The 25621-nt window shown below is 33.4% G+C and overlaps 7 protein-coding genes across 7 annotated transcripts; 5 read left to right on the forward strand and 2 right to left on the reverse strand.

Annotated features, from left to right (window-relative positions):
• Positions 1 to 558: 558 nt before the first annotated feature.
• Positions 559 to 2521, forward strand: Tsp_05932 (conserved hypothetical protein). Its single transcript, XM_003380181.1, is given in 4 exon segments — positions 559 to 586; positions 862 to 1001; positions 1015 to 1098; positions 2447 to 2521. The coding sequence occupies 4 exon segments, from the start codon at positions 559 to 561 to the stop codon at positions 2519 to 2521; spliced, it is 327 nt and encodes a 108-aa protein (XP_003380229.1).
• Positions 2522 to 2526: 5 nt separating this feature from the next.
• Tsp_05931 (60S ribosomal protein L12) lies at positions 2527 to 5399 on the forward strand. Its single transcript, XM_003380182.1, has 10 exons — positions 2527 to 2563; positions 2592 to 2644; positions 2773 to 2782; positions 2934 to 3007; positions 3060 to 3254; positions 3286 to 3481; positions 3920 to 3992; positions 4026 to 4593; positions 5335 to 5366; positions 5390 to 5399. Exons 1-10 carry the CDS (start codon positions 2527 to 2529, stop codon positions 5397 to 5399), a joined length of 1248 nt encoding a protein of 415 aa, XP_003380230.1.
• Positions 5400 to 5688: 289 nt separating this feature from the next.
• On the forward strand, positions 5689 to 9072 carry Tsp_05930 (5'-3' exoribonuclease 1). Its single transcript, XM_003380183.1, has 13 exons — positions 5689 to 5763; positions 5812 to 5907; positions 5998 to 6098; positions 6163 to 6260; positions 6316 to 6425; positions 6486 to 6596; positions 6942 to 7109; positions 7256 to 7424; positions 7583 to 7722; positions 7847 to 8130; positions 8379 to 8535; positions 8672 to 8791; positions 8857 to 9072. Exons 1-13 carry the CDS (start codon positions 5689 to 5691, stop codon positions 9070 to 9072), a joined length of 1845 nt encoding a protein of 614 aa, XP_003380231.1.
• Positions 9073 to 9148: 76 nt separating this feature from the next.
• On the forward strand, positions 9149 to 13190 carry Tsp_05929 (conserved hypothetical protein). Its single transcript, XM_003380184.1, has 15 exons — positions 9149 to 9193; positions 9313 to 9378; positions 9455 to 9558; positions 9647 to 9751; positions 9812 to 9974; positions 10059 to 10256; positions 10332 to 10585; positions 10647 to 10736; positions 11105 to 11120; positions 11235 to 12015; positions 12080 to 12219; positions 12315 to 12431; positions 12498 to 12590; positions 12689 to 12824; positions 13054 to 13190. Exons 1-15 carry the CDS (start codon positions 9149 to 9151, stop codon positions 13188 to 13190), a joined length of 2445 nt encoding a protein of 814 aa, XP_003380232.1.
• A 934-nt stretch (positions 13191 to 14124) lies between these two features.
• Tsp_05928 (ribonucleo protein) lies at positions 14125 to 15914 on the reverse strand. The gene is made up of 7 exons (XM_003380185.1): positions 15817 to 15914; positions 15654 to 15753; positions 15414 to 15611; positions 15080 to 15313; positions 14888 to 15021; positions 14674 to 14824; positions 14125 to 14226 (listed from the first exon to the last, which is right to left on the reverse strand). The coding sequence occupies exons 1-7, from the start codon at positions 15912 to 15914 to the stop codon at positions 14125 to 14127; spliced, it is 1017 nt and encodes a 338-aa protein (XP_003380233.1).
• Positions 15915 to 17586: 1672 nt separating this feature from the next.
• Tsp_05927 (conserved hypothetical protein) lies at positions 17587 to 18737 on the reverse strand. The gene is made up of 2 exons (XM_003380186.1): positions 18560 to 18737; positions 17587 to 18410 (listed from the first exon to the last, which is right to left on the reverse strand). Exons 1-2 carry the CDS (start codon positions 18735 to 18737, stop codon positions 17587 to 17589), a joined length of 1002 nt encoding a protein of 333 aa, XP_003380234.1.
• A 4495-nt stretch (positions 18738 to 23232) lies between these two features.
• Positions 23233 to 24516, forward strand: Tsp_05926 (conserved hypothetical protein). The gene is made up of 4 exons (XM_003380187.1): positions 23233 to 23301; positions 23519 to 23647; positions 23722 to 24185; positions 24456 to 24516. The coding sequence occupies exons 1-4, from the start codon at positions 23233 to 23235 to the stop codon at positions 24514 to 24516; spliced, it is 723 nt and encodes a 240-aa protein (XP_003380235.1).
• The last annotated feature ends 1105 nt before the right edge of the window (positions 24517 to 25621 follow it).

The following is a 25621-nucleotide window of genomic DNA, read 5'->3' on the forward strand; positions in this document are numbered from 1 at the left end:
AATAATGGAAAACTGATGATTATCATAATAAAATGCTATTCTGAGCTTGAATAAATGCTTTGTGAATAAATGCTGGTTGAACATTACGGAACAATATTTATTTTTATGTCAGATACTACCTGAAAATCACTATTGAATAAATTTTCATAACTTGAAAAGCAAAAGTGGTTTGCATTGAAAATTTTCAAAGTTGATCCGTTTTCTATGAAATGTAAAGAATTGTGAAAAAGGCAATTTTAATAAGTTCAAGCAGTATACTTCAACTAGTTACGGGAGCTGCTGGCCGAGTTGATTGTGCAATGGTTTTCATGGTGAAAAGCTTAATCTGACTGCACTGTTTCTAGTAGCGCCTCAGTCAGTCGGCGTGATCATTCATGCATGATATACATATTCCGGTCAGCTATTGTTTCAGGCAGTGCAGCTGTTCACCAAGTGCTATTATTTGTCAAGTAGTATTGGCCGGCTTGAGGTCGCCTGGCGGATATTTGAGAATTGCTCTTGGATAGGAAACGGTGCTCTCAGCTGGGTCAGTCATATGACAAAAAAAATAAAAAGTGAATGCAAACGGAATCGCTAATCTCAATAGGTCTGTGAAAGTCTCAAATCAGCTTTCCCTTTCAGTATCACATTGTTATTCTCTTTTATTTCCCTGGCATATGTTGAGTAAAAATGCAACAGTTTCGTCGAAAAGTATTCGATACTAGAATGCCCTAATAAAAAAGGTGAAACGTGTTATTTTGATTACTGTTCATAAATATTTTTAAATAAATGTGTTCAAAGAAGAGGAAGTTATTCTTCAAGTTTGATGGAAAATTGTTCAATAAGTTAACTTTTTTTCATTGTTATAACTGGAATTTTCAGATTTTCACAAATTATGCAATTGTTTAAATATTGGCGACTGCATTCACGGTTATATTTGTATTGCATTTAATCGCACCAGATGGCTTCAAGGTTGCCTGATTAAGGTCACCGTTGACGTGTTTGTTTGCATGCAAGCTAACGTTAATTAAACAGATTGTGCGGTGGATCGGCGATGGTGGACGTGCTTGGGGTGTAATCAAGTTTTTCAGCATTTCTCGTTCACAGCAGCCGGCGTTCGTAATGCTTCAACGAACATTTGAAGAAAATTTCACTTTCTCTTTTGTGAAATTAATACTAAAACGGTGTACTATCAGGTGTAGGATGCTGTAAGAATTCAAAGAAATCAAATTTTCCGTTGTTTATTATTTATTTTTTTTAAATTTTATATTGATAAGCAGAAATTTTAGTAATAATAAGCATGTATTCTACACATAATACGCATAATACACGGAATATAGTTAAACCATGAATTAGATAAATACTATGTGCATGTTTAGTTATTTGAAATCAAAATTGTTTGTAGCAATATTGATAATCTTACCAATAAATGGTTCTTTTTGAAGTCGCTACATTTAATGAGCGTTAGTTTAATCGCTCTAATTTTATCTGAACCGTTTATTAATGACTGTTGTCGCACAGAAAAACATTTTTATTATCTTATAAATCTTCCTTCTGTGGTCAAACGGAACTTTATCTTCATTTAAATTATTTCGTTTCTTTCATTTTTAAAATTTTCTGATTGTTTTAAGAAAAAAACGAAAAGGAAAATTACGAAAACAAATAGATTGTTTCCACTAGTTTAATGCATATATTGAGATTTAAAAAATCATTACGAAACCTAAGTATTGTTAACCGATTCCATGATATATTAATTTAACATAGTTAAAAATTTTTAATGCTGTTGTATGGTGTACAATATTTAATTATGCTATTCTGCATCACTTTTCTTCATTTATGTTTTAAGCGTAATGTTTGTTGCCATAAAATAGAATTGAAATTAGCAGTAAAAAAAGCCCTGTATACTTTGTATTACATAAAATTATGTTTTCAATTTTATGAACAACTTAAAATTTTGAAATAAAATTCTCAAGCAATATGAAGTCAGATACAATCCTAAATAAATATAAAGCGTACTGTAATGTATAAAGGTCCATCTAGAAATGTATTTCTAAATTTTGAAGCAAGTTTATTTGTTGATATATTTATAATATGTAAATGTAAATGTTTGTTTGTTAAAATAAAGGTATTAAATAATGCCGTTTTGTGTTTATGACTTTCATGCATCGTGCATTATGAATGAAAGTAATACTAAAATTAATATAATTTAGGTTATTTAATTATTTTTTCTGTAATTTGTAAGACGAACACTCTGCTACTGTTGTTTTGCCCACAACAAATATTTTAGCATTTCAAAAATAATTAAGTAATTTTGCAAAATAAGTATCAGAAAAAATAATAAATTTTATAAATCCTGTTTTTTGCCTTTTTAAACTATACATTTTATTCAAAAGCGGCTTGGAAGCGCATCATTTTTGCTGATTGTCTGTTGTTGATAATAAAGTTCCATTACTATGACAAGTTGTAGCCTGCGTTTACCGTAATCATTTGCTATCCGAGTGACGTTACTGCTTTTGCTTTCTACGGCGACGTGCTGTTGTGAACAAAATGCCTCCGAAATTTGACCCTAACGAAATCAAAATTGGTCAGTTTTATAATTTAATTAACTGTAGCACGTTACATTAAAAAATTTTTATTCGCACGTATGATATTCGATAACTTTAGGGTTTTAAGTTTTGCATATTGATGAGCACTGTTGAAATTTATTTTTGAAATCTTTCAAATTATCTTTGTAAAAGCTTTTTATTTTCAATTTTGATTTAATGAAAATTATATTTAAATTATTTATTGCAGAAGGTGCATAGTTATATTTTGTGACTCTGAGATATTTTAATGCGGTTTGTTTTTTTAATTTTTTCTTTTTTAAATACTAAATTGTGTTAGTAATAAAAGTTTAAGCACGATATTATTGCAGTTTCATTATGAAAATTGATTTTTAATTTGTGAAATTTTAGTATTTTTGCGTTGTGTCGGTGGTGAAGTTGGAGCTACAACATCACTTGCTCCGAAAGTTGGACCATTGGGTTTGGTAATATATATTTTCGGTTGTTTTTCGCAGTGAAGAACTGTGTTTTGTTTAGTCACCGAAAAAAATTGGCGATGATATCGCAAAAGCAACTGGTGATTGGAAAGGGCTAAAAATTACAGTGAAGTTAACGATTCAGAATCGTCAGGCGAAAATTGAAGTTGTGCCTAGTGCAGCATCTTTGATAATTCGAGAACTTAAAGAACCACCAAGAGATAGAAAAAAAACAAAAAACAGTTCGATACTTTCTGTTTTTATAGTACTGTAGTTGTTTTTTGCAGGCATTTTTCTATTTAGTTCGCCATGGTGGAAATTTGTCTCTTGAACAGATCATTCAAATTGCGAAAATGATGCGACCGCGCTCAATGGCCAAGAAATTAGAGGGCACTGTGAAGGAAATTCTGGGTACCTGCCAGTCTGTTGGCTGTACTGTTGATGGGCAACATCCGCATGATATAATTGACAAAATTCGAGCTGGTGAAATCCGCATAAACTCCGCATGTAACATAATACAGTTTTGTTAAATTTCGAGTTTTATAGCTTTCTTTTTTAGGAGAAAGAAAAGAAAAAGGGTTATATTCATTTGAATTTTTGGTATTTGCTTTGTTAGCGGAGTAAATTTTGATTTCATTTTTTTGTTGTTTGCTATGGTTGAAAAACTGACCGTTACTTTTTAAATGATGCGAGTATTTAATGTGTAATTTTCAGCTTTTAAAGTTTTCAGCGTCAGCATTTGAAAAACAGACAAAGCTGGTTTGGAATTGGTGCATATGTATTATAACGCTTATTTAAGGTTTGATATTAAAGGAAGAAGAAAATTTGGCTGTAATGAAATTCGAACTGTGCAGTTTTATTTATTTGATAAAAATAAAATTATGAAACAGTTTGCTTGTTTGTTGATTTTTTTTTCATTAGGTGAATGTCGCCTATCGCTTTGGCGAAATTATTTTCCTACTGCTATGCGAATAAGCATATCAGTAGTGTGTGTGTTTTTAATATAGCTGTTGCTGTAATTTTATAGTCAGCGGATGGACACGACAGATGCGGCTGCGGAATCGAGTGGAATTTCAGACTTTCACCAAGCTTTGCTACTTATAAGCAACGAACCAATCGTCAGTTCTGAATCTTTGGAAGAACAGGAAGAAGAAGAAACCAAAGATGTTGGCAAAACGGATGAAGAAGAACAACTGGAATCAGAACAATACGTCGGTAGTACAGAAGAAACAAGTAAAAGTGAATCATCTAAAGTCGAATCCGAGTCAGAGCAGCAAACAGCAACCGAAGTCGACGTTGATCGTCTAAAAATGCAGTTATTAGTATCGAATTTTTCCAAAGAACAGCTTAGCCGTTACGAGATGTTTCGACGAAGTGTTTTTCCAAAGCCATTTATAAGAAAAATAATACAACAGACGACAGGCTACGCCGCATCTGCGAACGTCGTCATCGCCATGGCGGGTATAGCGAAAGTTTTCGTTGGTGAACTGATCGAGGAAGCGCTGGACGTCCGAGATCTATGGAAAGATAGCAAGGAACCCTTGAAACCGAGACACATTCGCGAAGCCTTTCGGCGCCTCAATGCCAAAGGAAAAGTGTTTCCATTGAGCCCCAAAAAACGAAATCTCACTTTTGAAGTTTAATTTTTTTTATTTTATTAATTTCCTTTTACCATTGAGTGAATTTTTTTTTCGTGTTCTTAGTGTTCCAAAGTTTGTTTTATCAACGTCTAACCAAAAGAGAAGTTGAACTTCTTTTATATCGAAACAACATTGTGAAATGATTAAAACGAATTCAACATTATTTCAGGTGCGTTGATTGAGAAAATAAATGCAGTCAATTTTCATTTCAGTAGTAAGTAGTACATGTAAAATTTATTGAATGAAATTGTTCGCTATAAAGTGATTATTGTGCTTTTTGTATTTGTACACTTTTATTTTATTTTTTTCATTGACAAATTGTAAAATTATCTCAAGAGGACATTTCTACAGTAAGTATAAATTAAGTACAAATTGTTAAAGTTACTTTAAATTTTATTGAAAAGATTTGCATTACAATACAAAGGTTCATATAATGAATATTTTGCAGTCGAGTCTTGTCAGTGTAATTTCATTTGAGTATACAGTTAGCTAAGATTTTTTTCTGTTTTACAATTAGCTGAACAGATTTTTTTTCTATTTTCAATAATAGCTTAAAAGATGCACAGCAATGACGCGACATATTAGGATTGTTCGAAAAAAAATATTAGACGATTAATTAAATATTATAATGGCGTTTTTATAATTTAATTTAAATCAAATTGTGTGGATAATATAAAATTTTTGCTTTTTATGCAGCTGCTCTATGTGCATGCAGTACGTAGAAAATGGTAATTTTTTTAAATTTCTACAGTATACTTTAACCTGATTTGCGTTTCGTTTTATTTTAATATATGACAGCATACGTACTTGGAATTTTAATGTCTATTATAATATTGTTTTAACAAATGTCTTAATTGATTTATTTTATTTTCACTTTACTGGATTGCCGGTTTTGGTAAATTAAGTCTTGAAGATCAGTTTGTGGTATTAATTTATTGTGCTGTCAACTTATTAAGTGTAACACATTTTTCTACTGAGGTTATTGCTTTCGTCCTTTAAGTTTTATTCAACAGTCGAAGAAGCCAGCTATTTGTTGTTATTCGAAGCATAATGGGTGTACCACGTTTCTTTCGATGGTTAAGTGAACGCTATCCAGGCTTAAGCCAGTTAGTTGTCGAAAGCCAGGTATAATTTGGTTTTTATTTACTTTTTTTACAAGTTTTGATATTCCAGATTCCAAGTTATGATAATCTTTATCTGGATTTCAACGGTATTATTCACAATTGCTCTCATCCAAATTCCCCAGACGCCACATTTCGCTGTACTGAAGTGGATATTTTTACAAATATATTTTCATACATAGAAGTACTTTTAATTAGAACATTTATCGACATATTTTTTATTTTTTATTATTTTCAGGGACTTTTTCAACTGATAAAACCCCGAAAAGTGTTATTTATTGCTGTTGATGGTGTGGCCCCACGTGCTAAAATGAATCAGCAGCGGAGTCGGCGTTTTATGTAATGGTTTTAAGAATTCACGTATGTGACGATTTATTCAGACATTATTATTATTTCTTTATAGGTCGGCGAAAGAAGCAGAAGATAGCAGGTTGAAAGCTATACGAAATGGTGAAGTTATACCTGATTCAGATCCATTTGACTCAAATTGCATCACGCCAGGTATTTCAGTTAAATGGTTTTTTATGTTTTTATAATTATTATTTATGTTTTTCAGGAACTGAATTTATGGAGAGATTGCATATACATTTGAAATATTTCATAAATTTGAAATTGTCTTCTGATCCTCTTTGGCAGAACGTGGATGTTTATTATTCGGGTCACGATGTAAATATAATTAGTCTTAAAAGATGCAGAAGTGTTAGATTTTAATTTATTTTTGAACAGTGTCCCGGTGAAGGCGAGCATAAAATTTTGGCGTTCATTAGATTTATGCGTTCACAAGCCGATTACGATTCGAATACTACGCATTGCATTTATGGATTAGATGCAGATCTGGTAAATACTTTTTTCTAATAATAGATAGTAATGTTTTACATATTTTTCATACTTTTTTCCGATTCTTTTTTAATGGATCAGATTTATTGCGAATGATGCTGTGTTGCATTCAACACTTGGTGTGGTTCAGCATAATAATATTTTAATGATTTGAGTGCATAATTTGAACTAACGTTAAAAATTAATGGCATCAAATAAAATGCAAGCGATATATTTATTAGTTATAACTATATTCAAAGTTTTTCAAGTTTTTATCTAAACTGCTTACTGTTTGGTATATTTTTTCGATAAATATAGTTTATTAAAATTGTTAATTTTGAAGAAAATGCGCATTGTACTTTTCAGATATTTCTGGGTATGGCTATGCATGAGCCGTATTTTTCCATTCTCCGTGAAGAGGTTGTTTATGATAGTCGTTCAAAAAAGAGGTATATTAAATGTGATGATGATGATGATAATAATAATTTACTTCGTTTTGCATATGGACAGTTTGCGTATGGTAGAAGATCAGAAGTTCTATCTTCTTCATTTGATTCTGTTACGCGAATACATCTGCTTAGAATTTGAACATCTTAAGGTACGAATGATTGCATGATTTGAAAATTAGTTTATTAGCAGGGTTGGATGATTTGTCTTTTGAAAATTAAAAATTACTATAGCAAGTGAAGCCGGATGTATATGATGAAGAAAAAATAATCGACGATTGGATTTTTATGTCTTTTTTCATTGGAAATGATTTTATACCGAACGTACCTATGCTTATAACAAATGAAAATGCTCTGCCCAATGTTTGGCTGGCTTATCAGAATGCTTTTCCGAATATGGACGGTAAAGCCATTTATTTCCAGATTTCAGTTGCATAATGTCAGTAATATATTTGTTAGGTTATTTGAACAACGGTGGTCATTTGAATATACCTAATCTGAAAATTTTTTTTAATGAATTGAAAAAATTTGAATACAAAAAATATGAAAATCATTTGAAAGCATGTGGTTGGTTGGAGTCCAAACGTGCGCAACGTGTACGTTTTCATTTTTTGTCCAGTTCGCCCATGCTTTTTATCGCTTTCTCGTTTAGGATGCACGACAGCAGAGCCGTAGAAAAGATCTTTCTGCGACTTCAACAAGTTTAGAAGTAAAAATAGCAGATTAACAAATTTTTTCTATTTAAATATCTTATTTTAGCGTGAATATATATCAGTTTTGTTTTTTCTTAGATCAAATAATTTTTTTAATTAATAATATTTTTAGATCACTAGTTTCAGTTCTCAAAGTGAAACTGCAAATGGCAGTTCAGATAGTTGTGTTTTGCAGTCACTGGTGGTGTTTTCTGAAAAACTCCCTGACACATGCAGTTGTGCTTTGGAAAATGATGATGGAACACTCTTTGATGATGATGATGATGATGATGAAGACAGTGAAGATGCTGTTGATATGAGATCCGAAACATGCGATGGACTTTATGAAGTTTCGGTTTTAACCGAAGAAGAAAGTGATATGTCATTGCATAGTTTATTCCGCAAGTTCAGAGCATCGTATTATAAGAAAAAGATGTCCATTACCGAAGATGATTGGTAACATTAGATTATTCTTGTTATTATTGTTATGATTTTAATTTGTCCCTTTCAGTTCTGCATTGCAAAATGTAATCAGAAATTATGTTGAAGCGTTGCAATGGATTTTATATTATTATTTTCATGGTGTTCGATCATGGAAATGGTAAATAATATACATAGTGAATTTATTTTGTTTAAAAATGTTTTTTTTTATTTTTTTTGTTTAGGTTTTATGGCTTTCATTATGCTCCTTTTGTTTCTGATTTATGTGATTTTAATGTGGGGGAAATTACTTTTGAATTGGGCGAACCGTTTTTGCCGTTTCAGCAGCTGCTTGCTGTTTTACCACCTTCAAGTCGAAAATTGTTACCCGAACCATACCAGGTTTGCATTGCTTTATTTCTTCATAAAATTATAGAGCGCACGAAAAAATTATTCATGAATTTGTCAAATATATACGTATATAATTTAAACAGAAGAGTTGTCAGGCATACGAATTTATTTTTTTTTATTTATGCAGGACTTGATGGTTAATCCAGATTCTCCTTTGAGCTACGCATATCCAGAAGATGTGGAGAGAGATATGAATGGGAAAAAATATGAATGGGAATGCATTTTGAAGCTACCTTTCATTGACGAAGTGTGACACAGACTCGTTTCTGTTTCTTTTAATATTTTTGCTTTTTTTTACTTTTTGCGTTCTAGGAGATATTGTTCGATGCTGTTTACCCGTTTAATGACGCTTTGAAGGATGATGAGAAACGAAGGAATCGTTTTGGGAAATGCTACTTATATCGTTATTCAGGTTCACATGGGGAAAGAAGAACAACAACATTTCGATCTTCACTTCCCGATATTTTCCCGGATATTGAAAACTGCACTTGCGAGTACAGTTATATTCAGCGTAACTTTAATAACTAAATTGCTTATTATTTGTTTTCAAGATGCACAGAGCTTACTATTGATCACTTTGAATTGAACGAAACACTCATAAAATATGGCAGGTTGCAAAGAAACGAAGAAGTTGGTTCGAAACAGATATGTTTTCCGACTTTTTCCTTCCACGATCTGAAAGTATGCATTATTGTATTTTTTCATCATTTAGAAAACATATTGTTACTATTACTATTACTATTACTATTACATTATGTTGTATTGTAGATAAAATTGAATAAAGCCGAAGTGGATAGTCCACTGTCGTTGAAAGTCTGTTCCAGTTTTAATATGGTAAATATGTATATTTAAATCGCGGTTGCCTTTGCTTTTTTTAAATTTATTAGTTGGTTTTTTTGCATTTCAACAGACATTTAGCGATGCAGCTGCACTTTATTTGGGGAAAAGAATTTTATTGAGCTGGCCTTATTCCATAATTGGGCTGTGCGTTAAAGTTTCCACATTGGACAGCAAGTGGGTTTCTTTTTACATTTTTTGCTTATAATAAGAAATAAACAATTTTTTTAAAATAAATTTAAATTGCATGTAATAAAACATTTAGTTGCGCTATTTTGGGCGAAGATGGGAATTGTAATATAACTTATGTAGCGCATGACGGTAATGCAAAAATCATGTGGAAACGATTGGCGAACATATGCGAAGAGCAGTATGTTTGAAACTTTGTTTCTATGCATATATGTGTGTATAAGTTTATATTTTATTTGAGATATTTGGATAAATTTGGTATTAAAATGAAAGTGAAAATTTTGCTTCACTATAAACTTATTTCCGGATGGAAGCACGTTTTGAACAACAATGGAAATTTTGAGTTGATTCCATTTTGGTCTGATAAAGAAGCAGAAACGCCGGTGCAATTAGTTTTACCAAAAGTAAGAAAATTATGCAAATAATCTTTTTAACTTTGTAATTAAATTTAAAAAAATGATGCTGATGATTCGGTGGAACTTTTGCAGTTTGTAATCGATGACAAATATTTTACCGAGAGACCGATCGAAAAATTTGCTCCACTTGCCTCTTACGCTTTTTCACTTCACCGCAAATGCTACGCAGCAATGTGTCAAATTTTGGAATACAAAACGAACATGCGTTTGTTGGTTTCACTTCGACGTTTTCCCGCCCTACGTTTCAACATAACTCTTGATATGATGGAGGTGAGTGAATTTTGATTATGCTAATGATTGGTTTCAATTTTTTTTTTAATTTTCTGTATATTTTGTAAAATTTAGGAAACTCTGGCAAATTGGTATTCAACAAGAGAATTGATCGAAATGTTCCAGTTGTTGCCGTCCACGTTGGGCCGACTGACGGGTTCTTTGCTTATTGCTAAAAATAAGGATTTAGAACGCAAAGTGAATATTGGCTTGAATTTGAAAAGTAATCACAAATCAGCGGAAAAGTTGGGTTACGCAATGAGAATCGATAGCAGACGTTGGATTTATTCAGAGGATGCGGTGAAATTGATAGAAGGCTACATCCTAGAGTAGGTTACATCTTATTGTGTTTGCACAATAATTCAAATTGCTAATGTTGATTATTTTCAGATTTCCTGATATCATTGACTATTTGGAAATGAACAACTGCGATGCGGTGAAATATTTAATAGCTACTGATATTTGGGAAAATGAAAACTGGTACTATTATTATTTTTTTTGTTTTTAGCAAATTTTATTTTCATTTTGTAAATCCAGTCCAGAAGCTTTTAATTTGCATTTACTTGGCGAAAAATATAATTTGAATAATTGCTCTATTTGCGTGTATTACTCACTGATTGTTTTTTTTTCATTAGCGAAGATAAGTTGCGCCGAATGTTAGTTTGGTTGAGAAACTTGCCCAGTGCTTCGGCAACATTTGTACCTTTTGGTACAAAGTTCGTAAACTCTGATGATATTAAGTTTATTGAAAGTGAAGTTGAAAAGTTGACGGTGATTATTTCATTGAGCGTTTTGCATAAACATTCTCCCTTATTTCTCCATATATATATTTGTATTTTTTGAATCAGGACACATACGAAGATGGTTGGAACATGGACTCGAATTCTCTATTTTTTGTATGGTTTATGCACACACGCACAATTTGCGTGAATATTTATTTGAATGGAATGTATTTTTTTCTTTGGTATTGTTTTTCAGCCTTTGCTTTGCTGTGGACCGATTGCTGCGGATCCGGAGACAGATTTTCAACTTTTCGATCGAGTAATCAACGTACGTGCGGGATGTTGTGTTCCATACGGCATGGCGGGCACAGTGATCAGCCTTCCCGGTGGCGCGAGTCATCCGAAGGGCAATTTGGAAGTGCTGTTCGACAGGCCATTCGTTGGCGGGATGTCAATTCGTGGAAGCAAGCCGTCCGCGTTCAGATTGCCGTCCTATGCGTTGATCAATTTCACCTACAGCCAGCGGAAGAAAAAGCAACGTTGCTTGGCGAATAAGGCGAAAACTGACAAACCAAGTGAAAATGAATTATTCCCAACTGGTGGAATTAGCTTTTTTCGTTCCACCGCGCATCCGGCTGTTCGACATTTGAATAAGAAGCCGACGACGAGTACAAATTCGTCCGCTTTCCTGAATTCCAAAGAGGCGCATACGTTGATGCACTGCGGCCGGGGCAGTTATGGGGTCGACGTTTTCAACAGTCGAGCCGGCAGCACGTCGTTCATCTCGCCTACCCATGCTACTGAGCAGATTAAGCAGTGTCTGGGATTGAGCCAAGTCGAGGATACAAATTGCAAGCAACAGGATCGTCCTGTGGCTTCGTCGTCGTCAACGGCATCCAATCATGGCAATAGAATCAAGAAAACAGTATCTCAACCCCACTACCGGCACCAGCACTGGCAACGGCGCCACCACCAACAGCATCAACAGCAGCAGCAGGATGATGATTTTTCCAATAGTGGACTGCTCATTGATAGCAGTATAAATGTTTTCTATTTTTCTCTTGCTATTCAGTTGTTTTTTTTTCTTTGGCGCATATTTAGGTGTCCTGAGCAGTATGCTAATTGAAGGTGGCAAGAAGACGACGACGACGGCTACAAAGGAACTGCATAAGTCTCCTGTTAATTTGCCAACTACGCATTCAGCGAAAGAAACTACGATCCCGACTAAAAGCACTCCAAAGGTGAGAAATGAGAGAATAGAATTAATTAATTGCACAAACAATGCGAATGAATAATTTCTGTAACTTTTTCTTGTTTTTTTTTCTTTTATTTTAAGCCTTATTATTTCCGACCCACTGACGAGTACGCTTCTCTCCAATGGAATAGTGAACCTTCTGCGAGTTCGTCATCGCAGCGTCACCACAGATCAAGCCATCGTAGCAATCAGCCGAATGTAATCCATTCACTTTGTTGAAGCTCACTCTTCATTGCTGTTCAGTTTTTATTTTCTTAATATTAGAGACGGAAAGTTAGAAAAGTAGATGAAATAGCAGCTGTTTTGAAGAAACTTCTCGAAGATCCAGAAGATACCACTTCTCAACGTCAGCCGTCTGTAGGGATTTTTTCTTATTATTATTATTTTTTTTAGATATTCATTTCTTCTATCCAATTTTGTTATTAGGAATTTTAATTTTTGTTCTTTTTTTTTAGAAAAGTGATTCACCAGTTGGATCTACCCAATTGAGTGGTGCTCAGCAAGATCGAATTCCACGTGACGGCGACATGGAACGTCGACAACGACGGAATTCTGTCAGAAATTCACAACAGCAACAACAACAAGCGGCAAGTCTGCATGAGCACGGCGATGAATTTATTTATACATTAAATTAATTAATTGTGTATTTATTGTTGGAATGTAAAAATTTAGCAAAAATTTATTTCAGTCAATTTTGAAGGATCATGAGTAGTATTTTCTGCACACGTATTCTGCTTCAGTACCAGTAATGCACTGCGGATATATTTCTATATTGTTCTGTTGGTATTTTTTTTGAATATTGTTTATCATCATTATTTAGAATCAATCCCCCAGGAGCGGAGGGCAGCTAGAGCGGCAGCAGCAGCAGCACCAACAACAACAACAACACCAGACGGATATTGCTGTACAATTAGCTCAGATGGGGATTCAAATTTGTCAAGCAGAAAAACAAAATGAACAAAATGTTGGTATTATTGAGCGGTTGCTTTTATTTGTATTATGATTGTTTCGTTTTAGCTAAATTGATCGTCCACAAATGTTGCTGTACGCCGCTTAAATAGAATTGAAGCCTACTGCTGTTATTAATAGCTTTTTTATTTGCATGAAAAGTACCTCTGTATTAACTGCTTCTTTATATATATGTATATGTATATATAATATAATATAACGTAAAAAAATTGAAATATTCTCAAAATGTTATAACTGTTTTTTGTAATTCACATTACATTCACAACAAAACTTATTATTTTCTTATTAGCCTTTATCTGTTATAAGATCAATTTCAGAGGTAAAACGTCCATATATGTAATAAAGTAGGTAATAAACTTGCACCAAAACAATATGAAGTATTTTATGTGTATGGTTTTGATGTAATTTTTCATTGTTTCTATGAAAATACTTGTATAAAATTATTGTACGTTGAAAAGTTTGCTCTAACTGAAGCTTGCAGATGAATCAGTGCGAAATACTTGCCGAATGTAGTGACGACGAATCTTACAGCGGTGCGAAGGTGAGCGATAGTCGTGCTTGGATTCCTGACCAAGAAACTGCAGTGAGAGATTATTGTTTGAAGAAATTGTTAATGTTAGTATGAAGCTTTTTTGCATAAAACATTTTCAATCGATTGCAGAAAGAATTGCTGGAAAAGATCAAACAAGGCGGCTATGGAGAATTGCCAAAATTGGAAAGCACGTTGCCATCGAGTACAGTTAATTTGCCACCGAATCCGCCCGGCAGAAGTAACGTTTATTCGTCATTTGCCACCAATTACCCGCAAACGTCCGGCTAAATATGTTTATTTAAATTATTATTTTTTATTCATTAGTTTTTACGTACACTTATTGTAAATATAGAAGAAATATCTGTTTTTTGCTTTCAGCATGTCCTTAGATTAGCGAAATTCACTTTTTTGTCGATTATTGTCTTCAGCGTTTGGATTGGCTTCGGTCAAGATCAAATCATCATCACTGTCGTTTGTATTTACACTGTTTTCCTGTAAACCCATGCAACGATACAATTGAAAAAAAACCAATAAATGAGTGCATCACAAGTAAGCAAATTTGCTATCGTTTTTAAAAAATATTTTTTATTCATTTTTATTTTAAATTTTCGTAAAAAATGTCCACTTACCTCAATGCTCTCTTCTGACGATGTATCTTGACGAATAGAACCGAACATGCTCGGCTTGCCTTCTACAGGGTCTGTTTGTTTGCAATTTGCATGACATGTAAATTTAGTGAATAACAGCAGCATTGCAATATAGTAATATAAGTACCTTTTTCTAAACGAAGTAGATCTGCATCGATTTTTGTTGCTGCTTTTGGTGTAACTGTTTGTTCTTGTTGCTCTTCTACCTCTTCGAATTCATCCTACGTGCGTAGATGTGGGCAGAATTAATTTTTTTTTGTGCAAAATTTCCTTTTCAACAAACAATACTCACTTCCATTAGCGATAGGTTTTTGCTTTGTTGTCGTTTGTCCCTTTCAAGCAGTTGTTTGCAATAATGCAAATTGCGATACTTCAGAACATATTGACTGTAAATGCGACGCAGTTCTTCTTCAGCAGTTTCGTACTCGTCCATGTATGCTGGTCTGAAAAAGTGATTTTCATTTTCTTCAAAAATTATCATTATTCATTGTAAAATTAATCATTACCGAACTGTTTGCAGTTGAGCTAATCTTGTTTGCAGGCGGTCCAGTTCAGATTTTTTCTTCTCAATCTTAGACGTCACTGCCAGTTCGTCTTTTTCAATGTTTTCCATGTCTTTTAAAGTTTGTTTCAACTCTTGCTATGAAATCTTGCTATAAAGTTTCACAGAGACAACAGATATGCTTTTTTCTACGTACTTGAAGTAAACTGAGGGCGTGTTTGACGTGATTTTCAACTTCGTCTATGTCGACTTGCCTGGCTAAAGCTACGGTTCTTTGTTCCTTAAATTGAAAAGATAAAATGCATATTTTTACTGCTTGTTGTTGTTGAGATACTTTGTTTTCTGTTTCTTGTGAAAGCAAATCGTAAAGACGAGCCGCGTTGTCGGTGATGTCGTTGACCATTGTGTGGTATTGTCCCAAATCAGATAGCTGTCAACAGCAACAAATGGTAAATTTGAATAGCATTGATATTTGAAAAATATCTTCTATTTTTGCTCCGTAAAAAATTGTATCCAATCAGTGTTCATACCTTTTGTTCGAGTGTAGTTCGTATTTGCTTGAATTGAATGTTTTGCTGTTGTTGGTCGTCGTCACGTTTTCCTTCACTGATATTATTCAATTTTTTCGCTTTGTAAAGCGGTTCAACCGCTTTCAATAGTTCGTCAATTGCTTCAACATCGGCTTGGTATAATTTCTTTGGGTTCAATTTTAAGCCAGTCTGTTGGTACTGAAATTGTATTAGTGTTTCTTTGCAGTTTCAATGACACACAAAGGGAAAATTTACAATAAATATCACTGCAGATTTGATGAATATAACACGATCTTGTTCTGTTTCTAATTCGAATTTCACTTCTTGTTCGTCACAGTAGCTGCAACATGATTATCTTGATCAGCTATTTTTAATACTGGTAAATTTATGTGTATTACTGTACCGTTTGCAAATCCAACGCAGCGCATCAGCAACGAGCAAGAAATTTGGCTTGTAAAAACTTTCAATCGATATGAATTTTGGATAATTCAAGGCTCGCATTATCAGTGTGAAATCTACAACAGTTTATGCATGTATTGAATGTTAAATGTTAAATTTTACAAGCAGAAGAAAAGGAGCAGTTACTTTGCAGTTTGATATAAGACATTTGCTCGTTGCTGATGACGACGATTATTACTTGTGTCAATGTGTATATGTAGAAAAAGAAGGTATCAGTTGTGCTTTGCTCGTGTTACGCTTGTAAAGCATTGCGTTGCCTGGTAACGATGGTCATTACCATTCAATTATATGCAACCATGTTATTTTGCATTAAAGGAAATCGATTATTTTTCCACATTAACTCTGTAAAATCTGAATTGTTGCTTGGTCACATTGCTTGTTTTTCATTTTTTTAACTGACTAACTGATTAAGTATTTTGTTTTGATTGACGTTAAGCGTATACCTGAAACACATTCAATCTGCATATTTAAGTGGACGTGTGTGACATTGTGTTTGTTCATCAGACTGATCGTGTTAGGCATGGCCAGTTTAGCAATAACGTAAAAAGGGACTTTGAGTGGAAAAGATGCCTTGGTTGTAAAAGTTACAATTCTCTGTTTTGGCCACTTTTAATTAGTTTCAGTATTAAAAGTGAATTATATGTTTCATTATCGATCCACCTGTCTATGTAAGGATGTTAATTTTGTTAATAAAAAAGTCTGCTTTCAGGATGCTTTTAATTTTATTAAACTGAACGGAAATTGACAGTTATCATCTTTTCCCGAATCATGTCAATGAAAATATAACAGTACTGCAGTATAGTTTTATTGCATCTTTTCAAAACGTTCCTATTGATACAATAATAATTTTTTTAAATTCTTTTCTGTTAATATAATTTATATGATATTGATTGATTGATTGATTGATCAGTTCTGTAAAGTTCAGAAGTTATGACTTGAGAAGAAATTGGGCTTTTTTCATTTATAAAAAAATAATAATCAGTTGATGCTTTTATTGTGAGTGGAATAAGCGCTTTTGGGTAGTGCGTTATTTTTTTCAACTTGAAAGCCAGTATCACATATACGAATGCTTTTTAATAATGACGAGGTAATTAGTGGTATACTGACTGAGAGTGAAAAGAATTTTTGTGTTCAGTTTGTTCCGATTCAAATTGTTTAAAGCCGTGAATAATAATTATTTACTTATTTTTATTTGGTTTTTTTATCGCCGCAATCGATGATAAGTTTTCATTTGCCTATGTAAAAATTGGATCGACATTTCTGCTTGTTTGCTTTGCTTTACGTTGGAAAAGTTGAATTTTCCTTAAAAATACAAAAATATCATAACGTCAACTTTGAGGAGGATGCTTTAAATTTGATTTTTGCCAATATTATTATTATCACTTTGCTTTCTTCAAATAATCTTGTTAAAGCGTAATTGAAATGCTGCTGTTTTCGAGCAATTAAGCACTTATTGAAATTTAATTTCGTAAATGGAAAAGGTTTATTAACTTTATGCTTCGATTTTGTAGAGGTAAATTTCTGAAATGAATCAAAAAGAATAACAATTTTTTCAAAGTAAAGGCTTAAAACTTTGTTTTGTTGGCTTGATTTTGCACTGACTGGTGTGAAACAAGCGTATGACGTATTTCTTTGTTTTAATAATGATAATGTATGAGAGATTGAGATATTTTTTGGGCACTCTGAGTTTTTTTTGTTAATCAACCAACTGCTGCTAGCCGGTGTTGCTGATGTGTATTTTGCTTCGACAAATTTTGCATCTGACCGGTCCTAGGGGTTCTTTGATGTTCGTGTAGAATTTTTGAAAATAAGCACCAATCGTGACGTAAGCTTGGATAATTCGTTTGCGAATTTCATTTTCCATCAAGCAGTACAACCATAAATTAACTGACAACGTCATCGGATCAACCATCCACATGATCATGCGCGTTTGGGCGCTGACTGAGCCCGTCACCAACGTGAAAATGGTCGACGGAATGGTTTTGCTCACCACAATAGCGACCAGTATGATTGAAAGCCTTTTCAGGACCGATTTTTCCCGTTTAATTTTCCACCTTCGAACCTCTGACATGGACGTGTTTAATTTTACAAGCACCGAACAGAACGTGAACAAATACACCGCCACTGAGATGTACATGATCACGACCAGTGTTAAATCTTGCAAATGGCTGTAATCTTCGGACAACAAGTTGGTGACACTGCAAAATGGGGATATTTTTGTGTCGTATTTAAATATTCTGTACAAAGCAAGGGAAACGACGAAAGTTAAATTGAGCACGTTCGTAGCTAGAATTATGTGTTGTGTTAATTTTACGGTTATTTTGGAAGGAAGTCGGAAAAAAGTTATAGACACAAATCGATCTATTGCCAGAAACAGAAACAACAAAACACTTTCTGTTTCTCCAAGTTTGAAGCCGAACGTATACCAGCCAAAAAAGAAACATTTCCATCGTTCAATTTCTCCAATTCCGAATGAAATAATCACATACCTGTACAATGCCATATAAATGTAGCTGACTCCAATCATAAGCTGACTCACTGCAATTCCTAAATTTGACAACAAATTAATCTTCTGTTTTGTTGCTGTTAATCAATTGAGTTGAATTTGCATACGGGTCATTCAGTGATGATAGTTTTAACATAACAGGACATATACAGTGGAAGAAGAAGTTTGCTAAATTGCCTACCTTCTGTTAGTAGCATGTGTCTACGTTGGCAGATAGATTTAGTCATGGCTGCAAGTAGGAGACAGTTCATCGTTGTTATCAATATTCCACCGGAGAGATAAATTGAATTCGACGATAAAATATATGCATGAAACGCTGCTATTTGTTCTGCAGTGTAACTTTGCGTGGAATTTTGCATCGCATCCACAAGGAATAATGTAGTTGTTGGTCACCCATAAAATGCGCTTTCCCAATTGAACAACACAATTTGATCCGTTTTCTACTTTGAATTTTTCTTGCACATTTTTGAATTTGCTTGAAATAATAAAACAGAAATTGTTTTTATGAATTACAAGAAAAAAAAATTTATATACGTATGTGATATATTGAAACGGAATCCCAACACTGGTGAACAGTGGAGAAATTGATATATCATCTTTTTTCATGATAGCTTTCAATGTGAGTGAACTGTTTGTTGTTTTGCATATTTGTTGTACAAATTAAAGGCAATTAATCAGTAATAGAAACGTTCTCCATCATAAACTGCACTGGGACTAAATTTCAATATAATTTTACTGTACTACTACTAGGTGAAAATGTTCTCCATAAGCATACTGAAAATAGTATACACAATATGTATTTTTTATTAAATGTGTAAAACAAAACCCACTTGTTAGTTCGACGTTCATCTGAATGAAGTGAGAGAATTTGTAAAATTGTCGTCAACTTGAAATTTCAAACTGATGCTTTTTCTTCTTCACATTAATTGTGGTCTGTCCTTATTATTACATGAGATAATTTTATGAATTCAAAGGTCTTTGATGAACGAAAATTATTTTATTTTTAATATCTAGCAATAAGTATATGATGTGTCATCCCTCAGCGAATAGGTCAAGAAGTGATATGAATACGGAGCATTTTAATTTAATATTTGAAGCGACTCGTTCTTCGCTAATAATTGTGGTCTGATTTAGCTTGAGCAACGAAATATTGCACTTGCGATATGTTTTTTAAATAAAGAAAATTAAAAAATGAAATGTACCACTTTACCTTAATATTCAACACCGGAGACGTTGTTGTAGGAAAAACGTGGGCATATGAACGTGGCTTAAACAACAGACGTGCGTGCAACGTGAAATTTTTATTACTTGAACTTGCACTTGACTAATTAGTAGCAGTGTTCGTAGGATTGGCAATAAAGTAAGCAGCGTTTTGATTACACTGGCGTTAAGTGAAGTAAATTTCAAGATTAAAAATTTCATTGGTTGTTATTCCATCATTCGACAAAGTTCATTATGCATACACATATATATTTATATATATTATCTAGATTATTGTATGTATTAGCTGAACTTTTGTATGCGTTGAAATAGTGAAGCAAATTTTCATGGCCCAGAAAATTGGTTAACATTCGTTTCAATGTATTATTACATTGTGAATTTGAAAGAACAAGTGATCACTTGAAATTTTTGTTTCAGAAATACTGTCTTTGAATGTATTTTTAAATCGAATTGTCGTTTAAGTATGCAATTCCATAGATATAATGTTTCAAATTGATCTTCTATCTTTTGCCAAAGCTTCACATTGTAAGAAAAGTATATGCTTTAGTAATTAATTCAACTTTTATCCATTTTATTTTTGAGCGTTTTTTGTATTTTACAAGTTCTGTTTTCACCTTTTTTCCAAGTATTATTGCAAATTACTCCTGCATTTGATTTGAAAATAATTGCTTATGCTTAAGTGTCAAACTTTAGGTGATAATCAAAGATTAAAAACATCTTCAATAATTACGCTTAACAAGTCCGCAATGACGCTTAACAAGCAGAGAATATTTTTCTATCTTTTTTCATTTGTCAGAAGTTTGAAATTAGGTTGCAAATTTTACTCGAATAAAATTGCTGTGAGTGAAGAAGTTTTAAGAATTTTTGGGTTCAAAACTGTGCCTATCCAATTTTTTACCGCTCTCCTGAAAGCGCTTTCACATATTGATCTGGTCTGACAAATTGAAGTTTTTGAAAATTGTAATTTCGTCACTAGAAAAAGCACACAACTTTTCTTTAGCGCTTTTGAACAGAAAATATGAGCTAAATAGATTTTTTAAATGAAATCCACTGGAACGATATTTGAATCCAGAACTCTTACAGTGCTATTTATAAACAGAGGAAAAGGTAAGTGAAAAGTTTAATAATGATAGATTTTTTGCTTATTATTTAAATTATAATGTTTCAAATAGCAGTTTGACAGAAGAAAGAGTACATGCAAGATTATCTTTTGATTTTTATTCAACCGAGTCACTTTAATGAATTCATTTTGCGGAAATAGCATGAATATTATAATGATCCAGTGAATGCTTTTTAATTGTACATTGCTTAACGCGGCATTGTTTCACGAGAAAACACTGACAATAGAGATGGTTTCTTTTCTTTAAAAAATCGATTTTTTTTTCACAGAACTTATTCTGCTCAGTAAGTGATAATTGCAGATTTTGAAGTTTAAATAAAATTTATTTCATTTGATAACAGTCACAAAACATTTGTCTCGCGGCTCTGTCGTTTTCTAACTCTGTTATTCATCGCTTTACTTTTCATACAACAATTAGTTTCCAAGAGACTAGTATAATCTAGGCTGATTTTCCCATTTTATATTTTTACATTTTGATCTTGAAATTTATCTGTTCTATGCAAATTACTGAGGATTTGTATGCAAATTTATTTTGTTTTGCATGCTTTCAAGTTTTAAAGAAAGTTATTCATAAATTGTGCATTTTTGAAATAATGATAATTTTTAGAAATATAATTAATTGAATTTCCATTTGAGTGAGCAGATATTATTTTTACATGTTATTCATAAAGTTAAATCTGTCAAGATTATGCAAACTGACAAAATCTTTTTAATATAACATGAAAATCATTATTCTTACTGTAATCACATATGTCTTGTTTAAGATGTTTTTCGATGTAGTTGTCTGTAATGTGAGGGTTTTTTTATTTTTACTGAGTTTGGATGCTAGAACTGTAAGTACAAAATATTTTTAAGAATTAAATTTCCAATAATTCAATGTTTACTCTGCTTGTTGTAAAATTGCTACTGCTTCAAAACGTTTTAGTGAATTAAATTTCTATTAAGTACATAACAAACACAGATGCATTATTTGAATTGTGAAAGAGTGGGAAAGAAATTTGTATAAAAAATAAGAGTGTACTTGCAAACAAATGCCATTATTACATTTTTAGCAGTGGAGTTGCGTCGAATGAAAGGCATGCTATATGGCATCAGATATAATGATGATACTAATAATTAATGATGTTTGATAATAATAATAATCATAATTACAAGAGATATGACAATAAGAATTACAATACCCCCCCACCCCAATTATTTAGGATAAATTATAGCAATATATTTGCTTAAAAGTGTTTTCATGAAAGAACTGTATATCAATGCCTTGCATCTGCGAAACCTGAATATGCTATTAAATTTATTGGTAATATATTTTTTAAATAATAAATGTAATTTCATGTATTAATAAGTCATTTTTAATAATACATGAAATGATAAATTACCTAAATGATGCACGTTTATTACAAATAATAATATCAGGTAGTTTGTGATTTGTACTTGAGTTTCACAGTAAACCATAGACTTCACAAGTCTGTCAGTTGGTGTAAAGTGGCTCAGTAGGACGTGCTTCTAATTGGACGGCTCTTGTTGACGTCATTTGCAGTCAGCTGTGTTTACTATGTTGCAGAATGTGTTTTGTTGAATTCATCGTTGCTGAATTATTATCCAATTTTTTGAAGTTGATTTTGTTTGAAAAATGTAGTCGTGTAAATATTTTGGTATGGCAAAATGTCCATCTAGTGATTTTCAGTTGTTGTTGTGCATCACTTTGCAAAAGAACAGTTCTCTGAAAAGGAGAATGTTCTTCTTATCTTGCTTGATTCAGAATTTTTTTAATTTCGGTGGTTGTATAGGTTTTTTGTATAACTCAGTAAAGCATTTTTGAATTGTCATGCCTAATTGACGGCGAGTCGATGATATCTTGTATAATGTGTGTACGTGTGTTTCTGTTTGCATGCGTATGTAATGCGCTTGACTTTTTATATCGGTCGTATACGATGTTGTCTTTTAAATATAAATATTCGATGCATTGTCTGTTTCTTATGAAGTATGGGTATTCAGTTGGGTTTTACGATTTTGTTAGAAAAATAGAAATAGCTTTCTGTTCGTAATTTGCTCGAAGCGAGTGTTTTTGTGCTCTTTTGATTTATTTCACTTTTTTCTTATCATTTCTGCATGATGGATTGCGATTCTATGAAAATTCGTATTCGTGAACATCGTTGTTTGTTTTCATTCTTTTAGCCGTTTTTCGTGCAATTTTCGACGCCTGCTGTGCACATTTTTGAAAGGAACATTTGAAAACTACTCTGCACGGCTGTTTGTTGGTTACCCATCGATTGCCCTCATTCGCGCGCTATTCACACTTTTATCTGCTACTTAGCTGTATCTAGCCAAAGGCGTTCTTCTTTGTGTTATTGATTATTGTTGTTGTCGAGATGGTCAGTTGGACATTTTGATGAAGAATTTTCAGAAGAACGAATGGCTAGCACTGTTTTACTATGACCGATTGGCCTTGAGTATCGTTTTACTGTAGTTTGTGTTGTTTGCCTACGTTCGCAAGGGACGGTGAAGAAATGGGAGAGAGTTCGGGACGCGTGGTCGGTCCGCCGGGCGGCTGTATTGATTCGCGGTTCTTTGTTTCCGTGTGAAGTCGAATTTCTCAGTGGTGATGATCAATATGAATGCTGGTGAATTTGGCGCGTAGAACATTCTTCTTGCCTTGTCTCGTTGTCAGGCAAGAGGAGTTTTACTTTTCTTCTTCTTGTAAAACCCAAATGCACTGATTGTTCGACTTTACGACTTTATTTACGCCCAGTTTTACAGTTTTCTTTTTTTTTCATTTGGATACAGGACATTTAGTTCCCTGGTGAAGTGCAACAGGCGAATCTTGCTGTGCACTACTGTATTGTTTATGAGCAAGGCGTCGTAAGTAGAGGCTGCTGTTTGTCGCTTGATGCAAGCGGTGATTTGGACACCTGCTGTTGCGTGGTGGTTCCTGGTTTTGCCAATTTTCTTACAACCTGGCCTCCGTGAATCGTTCACTGATCTCCGTTCGTTTGGAGGAATCCGAGGAAAGCGTCTGTAGCACAGTCGACTTGGATCCAACACGCGCTGTGGAAGGGACGTCCGCGGCGTCAGAGGCACGCGCGGTCCCGTCCGCCGGTCCTTCGACCGGGCATTGTCCATCCAGCCCCCCTCCGGTCAAGCGACCTCGAATGCAAGATCATCTCCAAGTGGACGTGTCGGCCAGCACTGCATGCTCAACCACCGCTGGCGTCATTCCGTCTCCTTCTTCCTGCCATGCCGCATCTCCGAATTCGGCTTCAATGACGAACACAATCACCTGCCGGTTGAAAAAGCTCGTCCACGCCTGCAACGGTACTTCGCCGCAGAACCGCGAAAACCGACCAGCCGCATGGTCATCACAGCATGGTTTGCTGAAATCAGCCGGCCACTCACGGTTGCCCGATGCTGACCAAGAACTTGTCCGCATTGTTGCCCAGTATTTGAGAAATATGGGTTTTAGGTATGTATTCTCTAATTTTCTTTTCTTTCATCTTATTTATTTATTTATTTGTTCATTGAACACTTTTCTGATTTGCATATTTCTTCGATTTCACAATCAAACCTGTTTCAACTTTTGTATTCTATAATTCTTTGTTATGCTTTTCATTATGTGTAGTTTCATGTTTTTGTCATCTTTTGATCACATTTTTGACGGTAGTGAAAATGCAATTCTGCTGTACATGCTTCATTTGTTATCATAGTATCATTTGTTTTATTTTGTCTAGTGTAGACTCTTAGGTATGGTTTTTCTTTGCTTTTTTTATGATGATGATGATGACATTTTGTCGTAACATTTTTAATTCATCTGGTGCTTGGAAGTAACGTGCGCAAACAATTTTTGCCTGTGGGAAATTGATTGTGATTGTTCTTTTTTTTTATTTTGTCATTCATGGGTTATTAGTTTTATGAAAATATTTTCTTTTTCATAATATGAGAATATTGTGTTGAATTTTGTTTTATTCATAATTATTCTACATTCACTTGTCAGCTTTATTCTAAAAATGCAATTTTAATTAGCTAACATTTTGAAAAGGAATGCTTGCATCGTTGAACACCTGTTGCATATTTGACGTTCACGTTTTGCAGAAACTTAGCCGATCATCTTTATTCAACAATAATATATGCATATATATATATATATATACTAAATACTGTTCAAATGTGAATTTGTTGTTCGAATTGGATTGTGTTTTAGCAACGTGTAATTTTCGCATTTAGTAGGGGTTAATTGTTGCAAATGGAATGGCATTTTAGTAATTAAGAGAAAAATAATGTTGATAGTATTTTTGAAGAACAACTTTCATCTTTTCATTTTTCTACATATATGAGATTAACGTTATGTTAATATTGATGTACACCGATATCGATTTTCCTTTAAAATTATTGGATGGTCAAGTTTTATTGGTTTTCGGAAGTTGAACGTAAAATATTTTTCCTGTTCTTTGTTTTCTTCCTAATCTCGTTTACGCTCAGAATTCAGCGCTGTTTAGTGTATAATATAGTCTGTCAGTTGTTGGTAGGGTCGATAAAGCGATGTCAGAATGAGTGAGAAGGAGAAAGAGAAATAAGCCTATTTGGTGGCAGTAAACAATCTCAATAAATAACTGAGATCTTGCTTTGTTGTGCTGCTGTAAGTTGTTGAAAGCACGATTGATACTGCTTGCAATGTAAATTCTGTTGAAAGGTATTTTTACACAGGTGAGCAAACGGAACAGAATTGGAAATTGCAAAAAATAAAATACATTACCATTTTGTTTTCGGAGCCACTACGTTACCACCAGTATAAATGAGCAGCAGAGTGAAGCTGAACTTAGGAAATATAATCATCAAACGTGCAAATGGGATGAAAATTAGATGGGGATGTAGTTGGAAAAGAGGGGGAGATGAATTTTTGAC

This window comes from Trichinella spiralis (assembly GCF_000181795.1).
Source record: "Trichinella spiralis strain ISS 195 chromosome Unknown Scfld2, whole genome shotgun sequence".
In the NCBI taxonomy this organism is placed as follows: Eukaryota; Metazoa; Nematoda; class Enoplea; order Trichinellida; family Trichinellidae; genus Trichinella; species Trichinella spiralis.

Bases quoted from the DNA above. Each gene is read 5' to 3' on its own strand.
- Tsp_05932 (XM_003380181.1), top strand. From the start codon at position 559: ATGCAAACGGAATCGCTAATCTCAATAG. The intron at 587-861 runs GTCTGTGAAAGT...TGGAATTTTCAG, and splicing joins GGAATCGCTAATCTCAATAG to ATTTTCACAAATTATGCAAT. The intron at 1,099-2,446 runs GTAATGCTTCAA...GACAAGTTGTAG, and splicing joins GTTCACAGCAGCCGGCGTTC to CCTGCGTTTACCGTAATCAT.
- Tsp_05931 (XM_003380182.1), top strand. From the start codon at position 2,527: ATGCCTCCGAAATTTGACCCTAACGAAATCAAAATTG. The intron at 2,564-2,591 runs GTCAGTTTTATA...AATTAACTGTAG, and splicing joins CCCTAACGAAATCAAAATTG to CACGTTACATTAAAAAATTT. The intron at 4,594-5,334 runs GTGTTTCCATTG...CTTTTTATGCAG, and splicing joins GCCTCAATGCCAAAGGAAAA to CTGCTCTATGTGCATGCAGT.
- Tsp_05930 (XM_003380183.1), top strand. From the start codon at position 5,689: ATGGGTGTACCACGTTTCTTTCGATGGTTAAGTGAACGCTATCCAGGC. The intron at 6,099-6,162 runs GTAATGGTTTTA...ATTTCTTTATAG, and splicing joins CAGCGGAGTCGGCGTTTTAT to GTCGGCGAAAGAAGCAGAAG. The intron at 6,261-6,315 runs GTATTTCAGTTA...TATGTTTTTCAG, and splicing joins CTCAAATTGCATCACGCCAG to GAACTGAATTTATGGAGAGA.
- Tsp_05929 (XM_003380184.1), top strand. From the start codon at position 9,149: ATGGCAGGTTGCAAAGAAACGAAGAAGTTGGTTCGAAACAGATAT. The intron at 9,194-9,312 runs GTTTTCCGACTT...GTTGTATTGTAG, and splicing joins AGTTGGTTCGAAACAGATAT to ATAAAATTGAATAAAGCCGA. The intron at 9,559-9,646 runs GTGGGTTTCTTT...TAAAACATTTAG, and splicing joins GTTTCCACATTGGACAGCAA to TTGCGCTATTTTGGGCGAAG.
- Tsp_05928 (XM_003380185.1), bottom strand. From the start codon at position 15,914: ATGCGAGCCTTGAATTATCCAAAATTCATATCGATTGAAAGTTTTTAC. The intron at 15,314-15,413 runs GTATGAACACTG...TGCTGTTGACAG, and splicing joins GAACTACACTCGAACAAAAG to CTATCTGATTTGGGACAATA. The intron at 14,825-14,887 runs GTAATGATTAAT...TCACTTTTTCAG, and splicing joins GCTCAACTGCAAACAGTTCG to ACCAGCATACATGGACGAGT.
- Tsp_05927 (XM_003380186.1), bottom strand. From the start codon at position 18,737: ATGCAAAATTCCACGCAAAGTTACACTGCAGAACAAATAGCAGCGTTT. The intron at 18,411-18,559 runs GTAGGCAATTTA...TAGGAATTGCAG, and splicing joins ACACATGCTACTAACAGAAG to TGAGTCAGCTTATGATTGGA.
- Tsp_05926 (XM_003380187.1), top strand. From the start codon at position 23,233: ATGGGAGAGAGTTCGGGACGCGTGGTCGGTCCGCCGGGCGGCTGTATT. The intron at 23,302-23,518 runs GTGTGAAGTCGA...CAGGACATTTAG, and splicing joins ATTCGCGGTTCTTTGTTTCC to TTCCCTGGTGAAGTGCAACA. The intron at 23,648-23,721 runs GTGGTTCCTGGT...GTTCGTTTGGAG, and splicing joins TGGACACCTGCTGTTGCGTG to GAATCCGAGGAAAGCGTCTG.